This window comes from Pithys albifrons, chromosome 18 (assembly GCF_047495875.1).
Source record: "Pithys albifrons albifrons isolate INPA30051 chromosome 18, PitAlb_v1, whole genome shotgun sequence".
NCBI classification, from domain to species: Eukaryota; Metazoa; Chordata; class Aves; order Passeriformes; family Thamnophilidae; genus Pithys; species Pithys albifrons.
Window position 1 is genome coordinate 1,641,818 of NC_092475.1, and position 16,386 is coordinate 1,658,203.

Below are 16,386 nucleotides of genomic sequence, written 5' to 3' on the forward strand. Positions count from 1 at the left end.
AGGAATGCAGCCAACTGCAGCACCAGCACGGGCCTGGAGCACCAGGACCCACCCGCCTGCATGTCCCTGCCCAATGGGGAGCCAAGAAGGTTTTCTGGTGGAGAGGGAAGAAGCAAAGCTGTGATTTGAGAGCATCATCAAGCCTTTTCATAAGAACTTTATTCACTAGATAGTCAAATCTTGCAATTCAACATAAAAGTCCAGGAAAAACGTTGCCTGCCTTTTAGTTCCTGCTCCAGGCTGATTCAGCAAATTATTTTGATAAGAAATTATTTTGGGTACAGCCCAACTAGAAATGCATCAGAGGAAGACTTTGTATCCTGCTCTTCTTGCACCTCCTCCTCCCTCTCCCACTCTTGAATCTCAAGGTGTGCACATAAAGGTTTTGAGATCTGGAATACAAGATGTTTTCACAAAATCCATGCAGGGAGAATATAGATTTGACATCAGTTTCTCAACCTACCCCAGCTCTGAAGGTACATGTGGAACAGCACTTAGTTGAACCCCCATCTCTTACTCCAGTCCTGTAAGTTTATCTCCCCTGGCACTGGGAGAAACACCTGCCACCATTTCCCTGCTGAAGCCTTAACCAAACCCCGTCCTCACAAACATCCAGCCCTCTGAACACCCATCTTTTACACACTTTCTCCACCACATCACCACTTCCCTCCTAATGAAGGGGGCAGGTCCCACCCACCAGCCTGTGGGAACCTGGTCGGTGACTCCAGCTCAGCCAAACATCCCAGACCCTTCCAGGCACAGCTGCCTGAGGCTCCTTTACTGTTGTAGAGCGTGGGGAATACAAGAGGCCATGTCTGGGGGAAGATGTAACATCTTTTATTAGACCCAAATGATACCATTGGGGAAAAACACTGCCAAGCTGTCAGGCACACAATCCCTTCCTCAGGGCAGGAGCAGAGGCCACGTAGGGCCATCAGGGAAATACATCTGCTCCATCCTCCAGGGATCAGTGGCTGGTCCAGCTTCACAGCCTCATTATCCTGCTTGGTTTTATATTCTTCAGCAGCTCATCATCATTACAGCTTCTGCCTGACTCATCATAAATATTTGCTGCTCCTGCTGCCCACACACTGCCTGCTGGAGCTGGCACTCGAGGAAGCAGCAGGGCTTCCCTGCCTGCACAGCTGAGGTTTGCCCACATGCCTGTCCAGTACAGTGCAGGGAATGGCTCCACTACAACAGAAAGGGGGTTAAGGCAGACAGGCCAGTTCCATAAGGATCTTAGTTTCCAAGAAGAGGATGCTGACACATCCCTCTTGGTCCAGTCACTCCAGGAAATTGTCACAGCAGCAACAACAGCAGCTTTTCTGGCCATCCTGTTACCCTCAGCTCAGCAACATGGGGCTACCAGAAAAGTCAGAAACATGTGGCTGAAGGCATCCTGAGTGACTGGGTCATCCTTTCAGGCCCAGCTCTGCCACACCCACACAAAAATCCTCATGGGAAAGAAGTGTAACTTGAGCAAAAAGGAGTTGTGTCTGACCTCACTATTTCCAAGATGCTGCCACAGGGTCATTCATCCTTTAGTACCAACACACTTCCTCAAATTCCTTGTTACTAACTGCATAAAACCCTTAATTTGGAATCCTTGTATTTCAGCAAGGGAGCTTTCCCTCTTTTAATCCAAGCAGAGAAGTCTGAGGCTGGTGCTCTTTGAAACACTCTCATAGAGACCCCCCAGCTTCCTTGAGCTTCACCTGCTTTTTAGGAGGATTCCTGCAGAAACAGTCCCTCAGATACAGCAAATGTTCATCCCAGAATTTAGGTCTCTGAGGACTTTCTCCCTCTGTTATCTCCCCCCATTAGGAGTAAAACAGCAATTTCTTGATGTACTTTGGCAATTATGAGATGGCAACTCTAACCATCCCCTCAGCTGGAGTTCAACAGCCTAAGTTTGAACTTCTCTTCTCCACCCAAAAATCTGGATAAAAGGCCACACACTCTAAGAATACTTCTCCAACAGCATCCAGATTCAGAGGAAATTAAAGCAAGTGTTTACTATAACCCCCAAACAAGGAAGTTTGTCCTACCTGGACACATTAAGTTCTCCTTTTCCCCCTCTGTTCTAAACAGCACAACAGCAGCAGGTGCCCATGCTCATGCATGTTCCAGCAAGATACAAAGGTAAGAAATCAGAACACAATACTAAGGGTAAGAAAAAGTTATAAAATCTTTAATCTAAATGTGACCACTCTTCACAATGCTGGTGGCTTTGTCCTCCAGCACATTTGAGCACTTGGGCTATATTTAACTCTGCTCACCACCCAGACTGGCCAGAGATGCTGATGTCTCTGCAGCCAAGAGACCTGGGGCAGCAGCTCACAGCAAGCCATGTGTCAGTTAAATGGTTCCCCACACAGAAGGGCTTCAGCTATAAAACAGCAACAAGGTTTAATGCTCTAATGTACACAGAGAACTACTGTAAAGCCTGGGCAAGATTTACATTGTTAATCTAAACATCACATGAAAGGTCAGACGTGCTGCACTGGCTTGCAGCAGCCTCACCTCACTTAATTTAAGTTTATTACAGATAAAAAGGCTAAAAGAAAGACACTTGAAAACAAGACTTAGTGTACAAAGACAAGGCAGCTCTGCCAGATGCACACATCTGTATGGTCAGCCTTTACCAAAAACTCTTCCCCAGGGAAGGGCCTGACCCTGCTAGCCAGAGACCAGATTAGGAAATTCTACTTAGTAAGGTGGGATGCAAACTACAGAACCAAGCATAGGAATTCAGAGTCACAGAAAAACAACTGCTCCTTCTGCTGCCAAAGGAGTGGAGAGGGATGGGATCTCCCTCCTCGTATGACACGGGTGCTCATCAGCACCGGAATCTATCTGAGAAGTTGGGGGACTTTGGCATAGTCAGTGGCTGATCACTGGGCTTCACTTCCACGCTGCGGTATTTGCGTATGGGGTTTGCCTTGTGAACCTGTAAAAACAAATAAAATCAAGGACAAAAAGAAGCTGAAATGAAGCAAATGGAGCTGACTCTTGCAGGTGAGCCACAGGTGGAATTAAGGCAGGCATCTGAGACCACCACACTGCTCCAGGCACTAGGAACACACACACAGCACACTCTGGGGTTGTAGGTTTTACCAAGATTATTCTGCTCTGATAACTGCACGTGTACAGGTCTAAAGTTCAGCCATCTCAGCAGAGCTGCCTTCTTTGTTTGGGTTGTTTTATAGCTTTTTGTTTGTGTTTTGGTTTTTGTTTGTGGTTTTTTGTTGGTTTGTTTGGTTTTTTTAACCAGTTCTAAAGTTAACTAGGAGTCAGTTTGCAACAGGGATCCTTGAAAAGACGGTCCTAATGCAGCCCAACAGTGACAGGAGCTTCTTAAGGATATTCCCACATTCCTTTGGGTTACTTTACAGCCCTTGCTCAGAAACAGCTCACTTACCATTTCTTGCCTTAGCTTAGCAACTTCTTCCTTTTCACGCTCCTCCTGTTGCTGCCTGATCTGCTCCTGATGCCTCTCCCTTACGGCTTCTGCGTCTGCCAATCGCTTTTCAAATTCTTGCCGTTCTTTTGCTCTTCTTTCTGTTGCCAGCTCAAAGCTTTCAGGAACTACAGAACCAGAAAGGCTCTCTAAGTTTAGAAATAGAGGAGATAACATTGGTTCAAAGACAATCAGGAAAAGCAGAGCAGCACCAGTGTCAGTGGAAGCCTCCCTTTGGAGAGCTTTCCCTTGGCAAGAGTGGTTAGGAGATACCTCCAGGTTTCAGGAAAAGAGCAAATCTTGCTCCCAGACGTGAGCAGTGTTAATGCAGAGCCAACCCATCATGGGTGTTCTCATAGGAGGGAGCAAGCACAAAATTGTTAGTACAAACAAGTTTTTTGTTGGTTTCATGCCCTATAAAGCTCAGTCTACCCAAGCAGAAGATGCCTGTCTCATTAGAAATGGGAGGAAAAGAGTGACAGCTCTGCAGAAATGCCAGCTGTCTCTGCAGGGAGCTCCTCACATTCTCTGTACACTTATCCTGAGCTGGCACACATCAATCATCTGCCAATTGCAGCAGAGCTGCTAAATACAGCTGCCATGCTGGAGCAGGACAGGGGGGCGGAGAGGAAACCCCCCAGCTCCCAGGGGACACAAGCTGTTAGGCAATTAGTTGATTAAATGCAAGGCACTATTGGCTGTGCTGATGAAGAAGAGGCAACAGCCAGAAAAAACATCAGTTAATTGCATCAGTTCTGAGCTACCCGCCAAGCCCACAGAGCAAGCACTTGTAACTCCACCTGCTACTGGTTTGTGCTCCTTCTTGGGTACGAAAGGCTCCTGATACACCACCGTGTTGGGACGAGCTTTAAAACACGCTGCCTCTTTCTGCCTTTTCAAGTCTTCTTTAAGCTGCAGGAGAAGAGAGCACATCAAATGCCAGGCTTAAAGAGACCATTGCCCCCTGACACAGACCCCAGCACTCCCAACACTGAAATAGCCAGGTTGACTTAGTCAAATAATTTCCATAGAAAATCAGATTAAAGCCAAAAAGATGTCACTCACTGCCTGACAGTTACTTGGCCAAAATTAGCTTGAAGGAAGTTTCAGGTGTCCACTGAAGACTTCACATGAGAAAAGCAGTATATCACTTGTGTCAATAAATCCCCAAGCAGAGAGATGGTCAGCAAAGGGATCCAGCTGCACAGAGTTGGTGCTTACAAATTACCCCACAGCTGTTCAAGCAGTTGTGGTAAATCCAATCACTTACCATAAAGTGACAAAAATAAAAAAACCTCAACCCATCAATCCATAACCCACAGCTCAACTCTCATGCCAAGGACAGAATAATTCATTGCTTAAACTCAGCTCCTGATTCAACTCAAGCAGGACATTTTCTGGAGTCGACCACAACTCCATCAGCTGCTTTAAGTCCAGTCTTTTCTGTTATAATTTTTTTCCTACCTGATTCTTCCAGCTTTGGAGCTTGGCAGCTCCCCGTTCATCCACCTGCAGATGGAATGGCTCAGGCTGGGTTGGGGTTTTGACCTTCTTTTCTGGCAGTTTAATTTCATCAAAGTAAGGCAGAGGCTGCGCTTTGAACCTTGTCACCTGAAACCAACAACTTGAAATATTTCTTGTCCTTTCCTTGGACATTTAACAGACAACAGCAAGAGGCAAGTCCTGCCACAATCTTTGTACTGAAGGAGTGGAATCCAAGGTAGCTTTAGTTCTTACCTCTTCCTTCTGCAGTTCTTCTATTTTTTTCTCTTTTTGTATTTGCCGCTCTTTGTCCCGGGCATCAAAAGAGAAGGGGCAAATTTCCACATGCCTCTGCTCTGGGATTTTGGGTTTGAAGGGCACCCCGTAATGTGGCATAGGGTTAGCTTTGATCCCAGGCACCACTTCTTTTTCCTAAAGGGATATTAGTGTTAGGATCTGATTTTTCATTTTTTGTAGAGACCACAAGTCCTGCCAAACAAAGCCATGAAGAGCTTTGAATGAGCTCCTTTAATAAGGGGCACAGCAGGGTCCAGCTTACACCAGACACTGCAAAATTAGCAATCCAAGAAGTACCTATTTATTGGCATACTGCACCACAGGCCAGCTCTACCTCTTTCCAAACCACTCTAGTTCTAGTACTCATCCAAATTAGACTGTATTTCTTTAGTGTCCTCTTTGCAAGAGGGAAAGGAAGACACACATGATGCATTCAGGGTCCTGCTCCCCACCTCGTGGAGAAGAAAGGTCATGTGTATTGTGTGCCCTCAATGACAGAATAGGGAAGGTCAATGTCCTGAGAAATCTAAGCAGTTCATTTTCCTCATTCATAGCAGCAACACCTCAGAAACCCCCATCAGTGCCCTTGTGTTTAAATTTCATTTTGTGTGAGAATCCAATTTCTGTAAAACGAGTAGCAATAACTCCAGATCACCTGAAGGGAATGGCACAGACAGAGGTGGCACTGGAGGAACTGCTCACAGAAGGGAAGGAGCTCCCCAAGCTAGAGCATCCCACCCACAGCCAGGGGGACAGCAGACACTGTGCTGGGACCTGGGCCAGGCTCCAGCCTCGTCACAACTGTTACCTTTTCTTCCTCTCTACCAAGTGCACGGGTTCTGTTTTTCAAGGCAAAGGCTGGAGACTTGGGGACTGTAAAAGGAAGTGCTTTCTTCTCTGGAACACCCTGTTCAGAAGGGAGAATAAGGAGTTACTCAAGACCAAGCGCCAAGAAATCACATCACAGAGAAACAACCTGACAAGCACAGGACGTACCAGTGCAGTTCTTACTTAATGGCAGACACAGTTTACTGAAGATTATCAAAATACATAATGCAACATAGCTACAGGCATTTTAAAGCTAATTGCCACCTCAGTCCTAATTCCCAGGTCTGGGTATTACTCAACTTCTTACCACAACATTTTCCAGGATTTTTGTGGGACAAGGCCTGGAATGGAACTCGAAGTGCTCTTCCTCCTGCTGCTTCTTACGCTCCTGAATCCTTTTGTCTGTTTCCAGCTCAAAGCCGATGGGTTGTGTGAGCTCCTTCACAGAGGGTTTCTTGGGCAGGACTGGCCCACCCTCAAAGATTTTGGGATTAAGTTCTCGTGCTTTGAATTTGTACCTGCACAACAGAGATGGAGACAGTCATCAATACATTGTACATTACTGTGCAGCTCTAGTCAGCAACCCTTCCTTTGGTTTCAGAACAGCAAGATTAATAAGCAAAATGTTATGGATTGCTTTCTTAGAAATTCAAACCTTTGCCCACCTGCAGTTTTGAAGCATGTGCAAGGCATACTGCTGTACTGGGTTTGCTTTGCCCATCATAAGCTGTACTGAACCCTAGATCAGCTCTCCTAAAAGCACTTTCTTTAAAATGAATGGGCTGTTTTTCACTTCCCTACAATCAGAGCCATAGAATTATGCACAAACTAAAGGAGTCTCAGCCATTTTATGCTGCTCATTCTTTTACACAAAAAGAGTATTCCTGAGAAGTGATATTTTGGTATCTGAAAGATATTTCCAGTGTGGTACAATGCTCCCCTGGAGGACTAAAGTAAATCTTTACTCACTGTTGAATTTTCTCTATTTCCTCTTCTTCTAACTCTGCTGCAGTTTTGCAGGTGACAGGTCTCAAGCGTTGCTTTGTCCGGAGCATTGGTGATTTGGCGTTTGTGATCCGAGGCTTCACTGACTTTGCTGAACCCTGGCCTATAAAGTCAAGTCACAGAGACCAGCAGTTAATGGCAAGGCCTGCAACAAACACAGACTGTTTGCTCAGAGCAGTCAAAGCATCTTTCTTGTTCTGTCTCCACCTCCGTGGACACAGCCAGGACCGCTCACCTTCCTCAGATTTCCTGCTCCTCAAATGGTAACGAGAGGGTGTGCGTTTCTGGAATGCTTCTACTTGCTCAGCAAAGGACACATATTCTGATGTGGTTTCTTCAAGTTTTCTTTTGTTTCCCTGGGACAGATTGAACGGCTTGGGGATGGTGCATCCCTTTGGCATTCGCATCTGGAGACAGAAAACCACAGTCAGTGCAGCCATGGCAAAGAGGCTTCGATGACATTTCCTTTCCCCACTGATGCACATTACCTGCCCCTTCCCCTCACTGTAAAGAAAGTAACACTTAACATTAAGCACAGTCTAAACACACACGGGTCATATGGGGAAACTGTACAAAGCAGAAGGTTAAAGCATGAAGACTGGAAGATCTGACATTAAAAGGGCTCCTTTTTCTACAAGGTTTCCTTGAAGTCTTGTGGCAGTGCAGCCACACAGAGTTCACAATAAGGTTTGCACAACACCTGTCTCTCCTGTGGTAACCCCTCTGTGGGTCACCAGCACAGGCATTGCACAAGCAGTAAGGATATGATGTCAAGAATCAGCCAGCCAAGTGCTGGCAATGCTCTGGCTCTCACCGGAGAAGGAGGATGCTTCCTGAGTTCTGCTGCAAAATTCAGCTCCTTGTACTCATTCCCAGGATGGCTTTCCACGTTCTGTTTAATCCTATTCTCAGTGCAGAAGTGGAAATCAATTGGCCTTGTTACTTGACCAACAGGTCTCTTTGTGGGTTGTCCTAAAGAAAAAGAAAGAAACAGAAGTCCTTTGGAGTGGAGTAGAGGTGTCAGATTTGTGTGGACATAAATGGCATTTAATTTCTAATAAATAGGCAAGTTTTTAGAGAACCCATCTTTAATCTTTCTAAACATGACAAACCCCAAATATACTTTTCTCCAGGCAGTTTAGGGGCTGATCTACATTAAATGCTTCCTAATATTTATTACGAAGTCTGGAATGCTTGTTTCCAGCTGTACTTGCACAGCTCTGTGCAGCACTCTCCAGCTGAGCCCAGTACAGCAATGCAGGCAGATCCCACCTGCTCCAGCAATAGCTGCTTTCAGAGACTCCTCATTCTTCTTCCGCAGCTCCATAACCTCCTGCTGCAACTGCTGCATCTTTTCCAGCTCCTGTTCCTCTGTACTCTTCAGCTTGCTGGAAGGTTTGGCCCTCCTGCAGAAGCACATTAAAGGCTGTGAGGTATTCCTTCCTGCTTCCCTGGGTATTAGCATGGTGTTAGTGCAAGGAACATGATTATTTCCAAGCTCACTGCAGGAGCATCCCTTGTTATAAAAGCACACTATTTAGAAGATGTTTGCTGAAGAAAACCCAGAGCTATCTGCTATTCTGCAGACCCATTTGCTTTGTGCACACTCCATCCATCAGTTCAAAAGAAAAGCAAAAGCTTTCCTGTGCACAGGTTCAGCTGGTGAAGAACATTTCATCCTGATATTGTTGTCTCGACCCAGTGTTTACTAAATGTGATACCATCACATGCTAAGTTGAAGCTGGAAACACTCAGCCAGGACTGTCACCTAAATCAACTGTGATTAGCAGACAGGTCACAAGAAAGCCACGTACTTCAACATTGCTGGCGTGGAGGGCATGGGTGGTTTGCTTTTCCCTCTCTCTGGGGACAGGCCAGGATCCTGTGAGGGCTCTGCTGTGGATTCTTCTGTCTCCTTCTGTCTGCTGCCAGACCTAAGAAAACAACTTGTTTGTTAGGGCAAACCACTCCAATTAACTGTGTTCAAAACCAAAGATCATCTGCAGTCCTTGCCACCATATGTCCCAACACCTGGTGAGGTCTAAGGTGTGCCAGGCTGGTCTTACCTCAGCACAGGTATAGACTGCCCAGTTTTTGTTGGTACTCTAAGGCTGCAGAAGGGAATATGAATTACTGAGTTTTTGGAACTTTTCTAGAGAAAGGAGTGGTACTGTAGTGCAGCAGCATTTCAAAGAAGACACTTCAATTTCCTAACCTCAAGCTTATCACCATATGATACCTTAGTGGTTAAGCTAATTTGAGAAATATTTGAGCTGTGCTTCTTTCATAACTTATGACTAATTGCCTGATGACTTCCTGATGGATAGTTAAGACAAATTTAAAGCCAACTGACAGACACTGAGTAAGGAGTAAGAAGCAGAAGAAACCCATGCTTGTTTCATTCACATCTATACCTCCAAACAGTGAATCCTTCAGCTCTTACAGCTCTTTCTTGTTTATGAAACCATATCAGGAATCAGTTCCAGCCATCATCCCCTAACCTTCCTGTGAGAAGCCACTCAGCCAGGTGGAAATCCTTTCCAAAGGAACAGTTGCATCCCCCTTCCCAGCCCCAGACAGAAGGATTTTGATGACATACATTCTCATTTTCTTTGGGGGTGGAACCTCTTCCTTAATATCCAGGGCATTGTCAGCTCTCTCTGCTTTGACTCTCCCTGGCTGCTTGCACTGCTGGGTTTTCCTCTGCTTCCGAGTCTGCCTCCTGCCCGCTCTAGACAGAACAGAAACCAAAGGTCAGCTTTCCCACAGCTCTGAGGAGATACACGACTTGGAGAACACTTTTTATGTCAGTGCATTACCCAACCCCTCCATTCAAATTGTGCTTAAAACAACAATCCAAATGCAGCACGATTTATTAAAGTTTAACAATCCATAAATTTAATATTCTTTGGTATATATGAGCACAAAGAGCCCTTTGCATTCATATCAAGAACAACTTCTGCCCAAGTCAAACAGATATAAACAAAGAAACTTTATAAGCCACCTCAGTTTCAGATATCCTCACATTCCAGAAGCTCCTGGTGCTACCAAGTCTCATTTGACAAGTATGTGAGACACTGCATTACATTTCCCACCCTAGAGACTGTTCTTCCAGCTTAGCCAGCAGATCAGCTGTCCCAATACACCACCTCCATCCTGAGGAACTGCAGCCCCACAGGATGGCCCAAGAGCAGCCAGAACTGCAGATCCTGAGAGCAGAGACCTGCCATCAATCATTGTGCAAAGTGAACACAAGTATTTCACCTTTGAGGGACCTCTGCAGGGGCACCAGCTCTCCAGGTGGCCAAGGACACAACGATGTTCTGAGGGACTGTATTGGCCTGTGCAGATTCTGCTTCACCGTCACTCTCACCTGACAAGGGGCACAAGGGTCAGCTCATCCACATGCAAAGATCATCTCAAAGTAAAACCACACGAGACCAGTTGATGAAGATGGTCCCACAAAAAAGACAGAGGTCTTTCCATTCTGCCAGTGAAAAGCAGCTAAAATTAATTCCCTCCCTCCCCATACCATGCCAGCTTACTCTTTGCTACTTTTTGTGGTGTGAAAGAAGACAGAACAACATTAGGCTCTGAAAAACCAGGGCTGCTCTTCAAGACCTTCTCCAGATTTTCTGCAGGAGGCACATTCTCCAGGTTGGCTTTTTGGTCTGTAAAGAGAGAAAGACATTCAATGTACATACTACAATACATCAGAATTAATTATGAATTTAACTAAGTCATCTGCCAAGTTACAGATATTAAAGTTTAAATAAATAAGAAATCCCCATAAAACAAAAAACCACCATGCATGATGAATGATGCAGCCAACAACATGATTAACCAACTGGGACAGAAGCCATACCCAAAACAAGGATCACACCAAGGCCTTGTCCAGTAAGAAAACAAATAAGGAGTTGGAAGCCACTTACCAAACCAGGAGTCTGCATCATACAGATCATCCTCCTCCTTCAGAGTTTCAAAGTTGATGCAGGTGTTTGGGACATCAAAGGAATAACGGGATTCTGATCTAGACATCTTTGCTGTCACACTGTCCCCACGAGTCCTCTGTGTCACCACTGGAGCCCTTCAGACAAGAACAGAGTGTCAGTGGGATCATTCCCACCTCTCTTCCTCCACAGGGTGTCTGGGCACAGGCACTGGGACAGCCCTTGGTTTATATCCCCCCTTTCTTGCACTTCCCACCTTTGGGAAGGATCATCATGCAGGGTTTTATTCTACTGCTGGCTGGCAAAGCTAAGGAGGAGATTGCACCACTGTTGACATTTCCAGGTTCAAAACTATCAGAAAGATCAAGTTTTGAGGGTTTTCTTTGTACCTGTAGGTGCTAGACTTGTACTTTTAAGACAAAGTAAAGATTAAATCTTTTCCTTTGCACTTCCTACCCTCATTACACACAAAGAATGGTTCTCATCCTTACAGGATTTACAAACATGATGAAGTTCACCCCAAAGCACAGCCCTTCTCCCTCTGAAGGGCCACAAACAAGAACTAATGACACAAAGATGCTCTTCTAGAGAGTAAATTGATTCTCCAAGCAGGACAAGGGCTCTGTAGAGCATTGTTACTGGGCAAAAAGTCAGGAGGAGGGCAGTGTCAGGCCCTCCTGCATTCCACAACACTAGCCCAGGGCTGGCCAGGCTATAAACAAACCGAGCACTGTGACCACGTCAAACAGTCGCTGAAGTTAATTAATGGAGCACTGACAGCCAGAGGAGTCCCTGTGTCAACAGGTGATATTAAACCCAACGGAACAGGAACAAAGCCAGCAACAAAGTTACAAGCCCTGAAATTACAGCAAAACCTTTTTGCAAAGGTGTTTTGGTGAAGCCTTGCACAGCTGTGAGGCAAAGCCCATGAGGGTGTTATAAAGCACTCCCCAAGGAGATCACCTGAACTTTGCTTTTATGAGCCCAGGCAACATCAAGGCAGCATATCCCTCATCCACAGAGCCTCAGCCCCAAACCATCTGTCTGGGCAGACCACACATGTTCAGCTGGGATGGTGTCTGCTCCATAAATGAGAAAATGGTCAAGAATAAATCCAGGCAGTGTTTGGGGGGTACCATGGCTGGTCACAACCTCTGGCCCCAGGGTGGCTGCTCTGGAAAACTGCAGCTCCCCAGAGCAGAACTGGGATAGTTGAAGGGAAGAATGTCCTCAGAGAAGCAGCAGCTACAGGGCTGTGAGGATGTCAAGGTAGGGCCCAAAGAAGGCAAACAGAAGAATCAGAGCCAAAACCAACTGTAACTGAGCTTGAGACACGGGTGGAATCAAATGCTTTCCTACTGCCCTTAATCAAGATAGAGTTTCTGTCAACACTTTGCACTTTTTTAAAAATCAAATGCGTCATCTCTGCATTCTCCCCTCACCCTCCCCAGTCAGTCCACCAAGTCAGAGCTCTGGGCATCGAGTTTCACAGCCACTTGTACCCACTGCTGCAGTTCCCAGCTTTTTGCTGTGTAAAATCCATGTATCCCACAGTGTCAGCCCCCTCATCACCGACCCCTTCTCTCTTCCCTTCCCTCCATGGCAGACAGAACAGTCAGGAAAAGAAAGGGATTCTATCAATGCCTCAGATTCATACTCCAAGTTTCTCAAAAGAGAAAACAGGGAGGCAGAAGTTACTGTGACTGAACTCCAGAGGGTCCATTTCAGTCAGATGAACTCATGGCATCTGCCTCTCAAATCCCTAAGTATCCCAAGCCCTGCCTGGTACAGGACTGACAGTGAAGCAGCAGGTCCCTGAAAGGCACCTCCCTCCTCCAGCCGCCCATCAGGCTCCGGGCTGAGCTCCTGTCACTGATTTATCAGCCCAATGTGCCCCCACAAGGCTCCTGCAATCCCAGCAGGCTGGGCCAAGCACAGGCCAACCCCCCTGCCCACTCCCTGCAGGCATTTTAGAACAGCTCATCACAATTTTGACAGCAGAACCACATTTATCTCAATCCTGAATTCCTTCTCTCCACTGTGCCACTCATCCCCCTCAAGTGAGGTGTGGAAATTTCTTCTCATTAATAGGGACATTCCCTAATTAGCAGGCACTGTGTGTGTTTCCCTGAGTGTGATTACAGGCACTGTAACCCTACCCAGCCCCAGGGTGGGTTTGGAGTGTGACCTGCTGTCCCCACATCCATCACCCCCTGTGTCAGCACAGGTGTCCCCAGCCAGCCAGGGAACCCTCAGCCCGTCCTGAGGATCAGCTTTCACCTGATTCACAGAGCAGAGGAGGATCTGCTCTTCTTGCCTCCAAAACCACCCCAAACTCCTTTTATAAACCAACCACCTCATTAAAACCCTCATTTTCTTTCCAAGTCTGCTCTCTCACTGAGCTGAATGTGCTTTCAGAGCAGCACAGCCACAGCCACAATGAGGAACAGGGAGTGGGTTCCTCTGCACATCAGGGTTGGTTTGAGTAAGTCCCCATTGGCACGTTCCACAGGAGTGCCTTGGCATGGTTTAGATTAGTTAGCTTTGAAAAAGGATTAAGCTAAATTGGAACAAGCATTCCTATCCCAGAATAAGACTGATCCACCAGCAAGCACAACAGGTATTTTGGAATAACTTCACACCTCACTCTAATCCAAATTAGCTTTAAAATACTGACACAATTCCATCACTGAGGGGATCTCAGTGTGGCTGTCAATGTTGTGCCAAAAGCAGGAACAGCAACCACTGCCTGGACAAAGGACATCCCAGCTTTACAGGGCATTGTGTCAGAGAGGCTGCAGCATTCCAGGATGAGAAATCAAGGTCAGAATCAAGAGAGAATGGAGGAGTTTCAGTCTGGGGGAGTAGCAAGGGATGGACAGAAGGATAGTGAGGCAGCCAGTGATAGGACAAAGTGGAATGGCTTCAAAATAAAAGAGGGGAGATTTAGATTGGATCCTAGGCAGGAATTCTTCCCTGTGAGGGTGGTGAGGCCCTGGCAGAGGTTGCTCAGAGAAGCTGTGGCTGCTCCATCCCTGGAAATGCTCAAGGGCAGGTTGAACAGGGCTTGGTCTAATGGAAGTTGTCCCTGCCCATGGCAGGGGATTGGAATGAGATGAATTTAAGGTCCCTTCCAACCCAACCCAGTCTGGATTCTGAGGAGGGCACAGAGATCTGCTCCTTCTTGCCACCTTGCAGTGTAATTAGATAAGCCCTTACTCAGCTGGGGGTGAGGCTTTATCACAACACACCAGTGGAGCTTCACAAGCCACAGATGTTACTTATGGCAAATCCCAACAGGATCAGAAAGTGGAAAGAAAATAAGAGCAGACACAAACAGGATACTCCAAATTATTTCAGCAGGTAAGTGCAAAACAAGTTGATCCACATGGCTCAAAACAAGCAACCAGGAACAAGCAAGAGAAGCCTCCTCGAGGCTGAGGCAGCTGCATAGCAACATCCTGAGGCAATTCCAGTGCCTTCTGCTGGGCTCAAACACAGGACTCTGCACTAACCACCAGCTTCTTTATTGCCCTTCAACCCAGAGCTTTCCATCCCTTTCATAGGGATAATAATACAAAGTTCCCAGATGCTTTCTAGGGGATAGTGTGTAAATCAGACCAATTGAACATTGCCACTCTGTAGCTACAGTCCCATCACCACAGCCTGGCAGGAGCCATCCCACTACAAACCACCACCTGAACTGCTTCCATGTGTCAGCAGCCTTGGCAAGTCATCCTTCATCCTGAGCAGGGTTAACTGAACACTTTTAACACCCTCTGGATCTACAGCTTCTCCCTCCCCTCTAGTGCCCCTCCCTCAGCCTCCAACTGTGCTATTCCAACACTGAATTTCCCATACCCCAGCACATCAAACCCCACCCTGTTTCATCATGTAACGTCCAAACGGGGAGTCAAATCCTTTATCTCTCCCCAGCTGAGAGCTGAGCCCGCAGGAAGCTCCGGACCCACAGCGAAGGGAGGGGCAAGGTCCTGGCACAGCCTTTGCTCTGCTAATGGCCCAGACCGCCCCCATTCCCAAAAATAAACAGCCCTGGCATCTCGTGCTCCCTACATGGGATCCTACAAGTTTCAGAAGACACGAAGATGGGACAGCCTAAGAATAGCTGTTCAAGGAAAAGTAAATTATTTTTAGCCAGTATAACCTCAACTTATTGTTAGAATAGGCTGAACGTCCTCTAGTTTAAAAAAGCACCGCATAAAAATAACCCCTTTAATGCTTTTTCTGCTACTTGAGCCAGGTTTCTTCTGGTTTGCTTCCCTCCTCTTCCTGGGAAGCAGGACTCGGCCTAAGAAGAAGCAACAGAGCTTTTAATCGTGAAATGCACCTTTCCGTCAGATTTTGTGATATTCTTAAGACTCGGAACTCTATTTCATCCCGAGGAACCCACCCCACCCCAAGGCTTGTTCCAGCACCGCGATCCCACCGGGAAAGCACCAACTCCCCGGTTCGGCTCCCCCAGCACAATCCCGCCCGCCACAGCGGCTCCGGTCACGGCCTGAGCGCCCGGGGCCGCCTCTCACCTGCAATGGCAAGCTGCGCCCTCGGCCTCGTTACCGATACCTGGGCTGGGAGCGGGCCCGGGGCGCTGCCGCGTCCCCGCGGGTGGAGCGACTCGGCCGGCTCTGGCGAAGGGCTGCGGGGCGGGGGCGAAGGGCCTGGCTGGGGGCTCGAGTGGGGTGGGCTCGGGGGGACCTGGCCGGGGGCTCCGGTGGGCTCGGGGGGGGGCCTGGCCGGGGGCTCCGGTGGGCTCGGGAAGGGCTGGCCGGGGGCTCCGGTGGGCTCGAGGGGGGGGGGGGGGGGGCCTGGCCGGGGGATCCGGGGGGGCCTGGCCGGGGGCTCGGGAGGGCCTGGCCGGGAGCTCCGGTGGGCTCGAGGAGGGGGGGAGGGGGGGCCTGGCCGGGGGCTCCCGAGGGCGTGGCCGGGAGCTCGGGGGGACCTGGCCGGGGGCTCCGGTGGGCTCGGGAGGGCTCGGCCACCCCTCACTCACCTCAGCGCGGCCGCCCCGCCAGGCGCCTCCGCTAACGGATTTCAAACCCGACCCGCCCGTCCGAACGCACCAATCAGCGCCCGCGCTGCGCCCTCGGCGCGCGCCCATTGGCTGTGTCCGCCGGAGCTCCCGGATGAACCGACCCCCCGGGCTCCGCCATTGGGCGTTACCTGCAAAGGCTGATGGGAAATGTAGTGCCCATTCGCACGGGGACGACGCGGGGCTCCCGGAAGAGAACTACAACTACCACAATACACCGCGGCGGCGCTTTGAGTGACGCTCGGGACGCCCTATCAGCGGCCGGCGGGCGGGTCCCCGCGGCCGGTGGCAGCCGGGGCAGAAGCTCACCG

The 16,386-nt window shown here is 48.2% G+C and overlaps 1 protein-coding gene across 4 annotated transcripts; it reads right to left on the minus strand.

Annotated features, from left to right (window-relative positions):
* Positions 1–139: 139 nt before the first annotated feature.
* TPX2 (TPX2 microtubule nucleation factor) lies at positions 140–16,088 on the minus strand. Of its 4 annotated transcripts, none has more exons than XM_071573029.1 (17): positions 16,037–16,088; positions 11,008–11,162; positions 10,621–10,746; positions 10,340–10,448; positions 9,675–9,806; positions 8,890–9,009; positions 8,348–8,481; positions 7,890–8,047; positions 7,311–7,482; positions 7,040–7,178; positions 6,378–6,588; positions 6,051–6,149; positions 5,201–5,377; positions 4,928–5,074; positions 4,264–4,375; positions 3,425–3,612; positions 140–2,953 (listed from the first exon to the last, which is right to left on the minus strand). In XM_071573029.1, exons 2-17 carry the CDS (start codon positions 11,111–11,113, stop codon positions 2,843–2,845), a joined length of 2,241 nt encoding a protein of 746 aa, XP_071429130.1. In that variant the 5' UTR covers positions 11,114–11,162; positions 16,037–16,088; the 3' UTR covers positions 140–2,842. The 4 variants fall into 4 exon arrangements, with proteins under 4 accessions (XP_071429130.1, XP_071429133.1, XP_071429131.1 ...); XM_071573032.1 differs by lacking the exon at positions 16,037–16,088 and adding an exon at positions 15,570–15,746; XM_071573030.1 differs by lacking the exon at positions 16,037–16,088 and adding an exon at positions 11,282–13,214.
* Positions 16,089–16,386: the final 298 nt, after the last annotated feature.

What these genes read in the sequence shown, in the direction of transcription:
- TPX2 (XM_071573029.1), bottom strand. Translation starts at nt 11,113, where the DNA reads ATGTCTAGATCAGAATCCCGTTATTCCTTTGATGTCCCAAACACCTGC. An exon ending in TGATGCAGACTCCTGGTTTG is followed by an intron (nt 10,747 to 11,007) that starts GTAAGTGGCTTC and finishes CTCTCTTTACAG; the next exon opens with ACCAAAAAGCCAACCTGGAG. An exon ending in GGAGCACAAACCAGTAGCAG is followed by an intron (nt 3,613 to 4,263) that starts GTGGAGTTACAA and finishes TTCTAAACTTAG; the next exon opens with AGAGCCTTTCTGGTTCTGTA.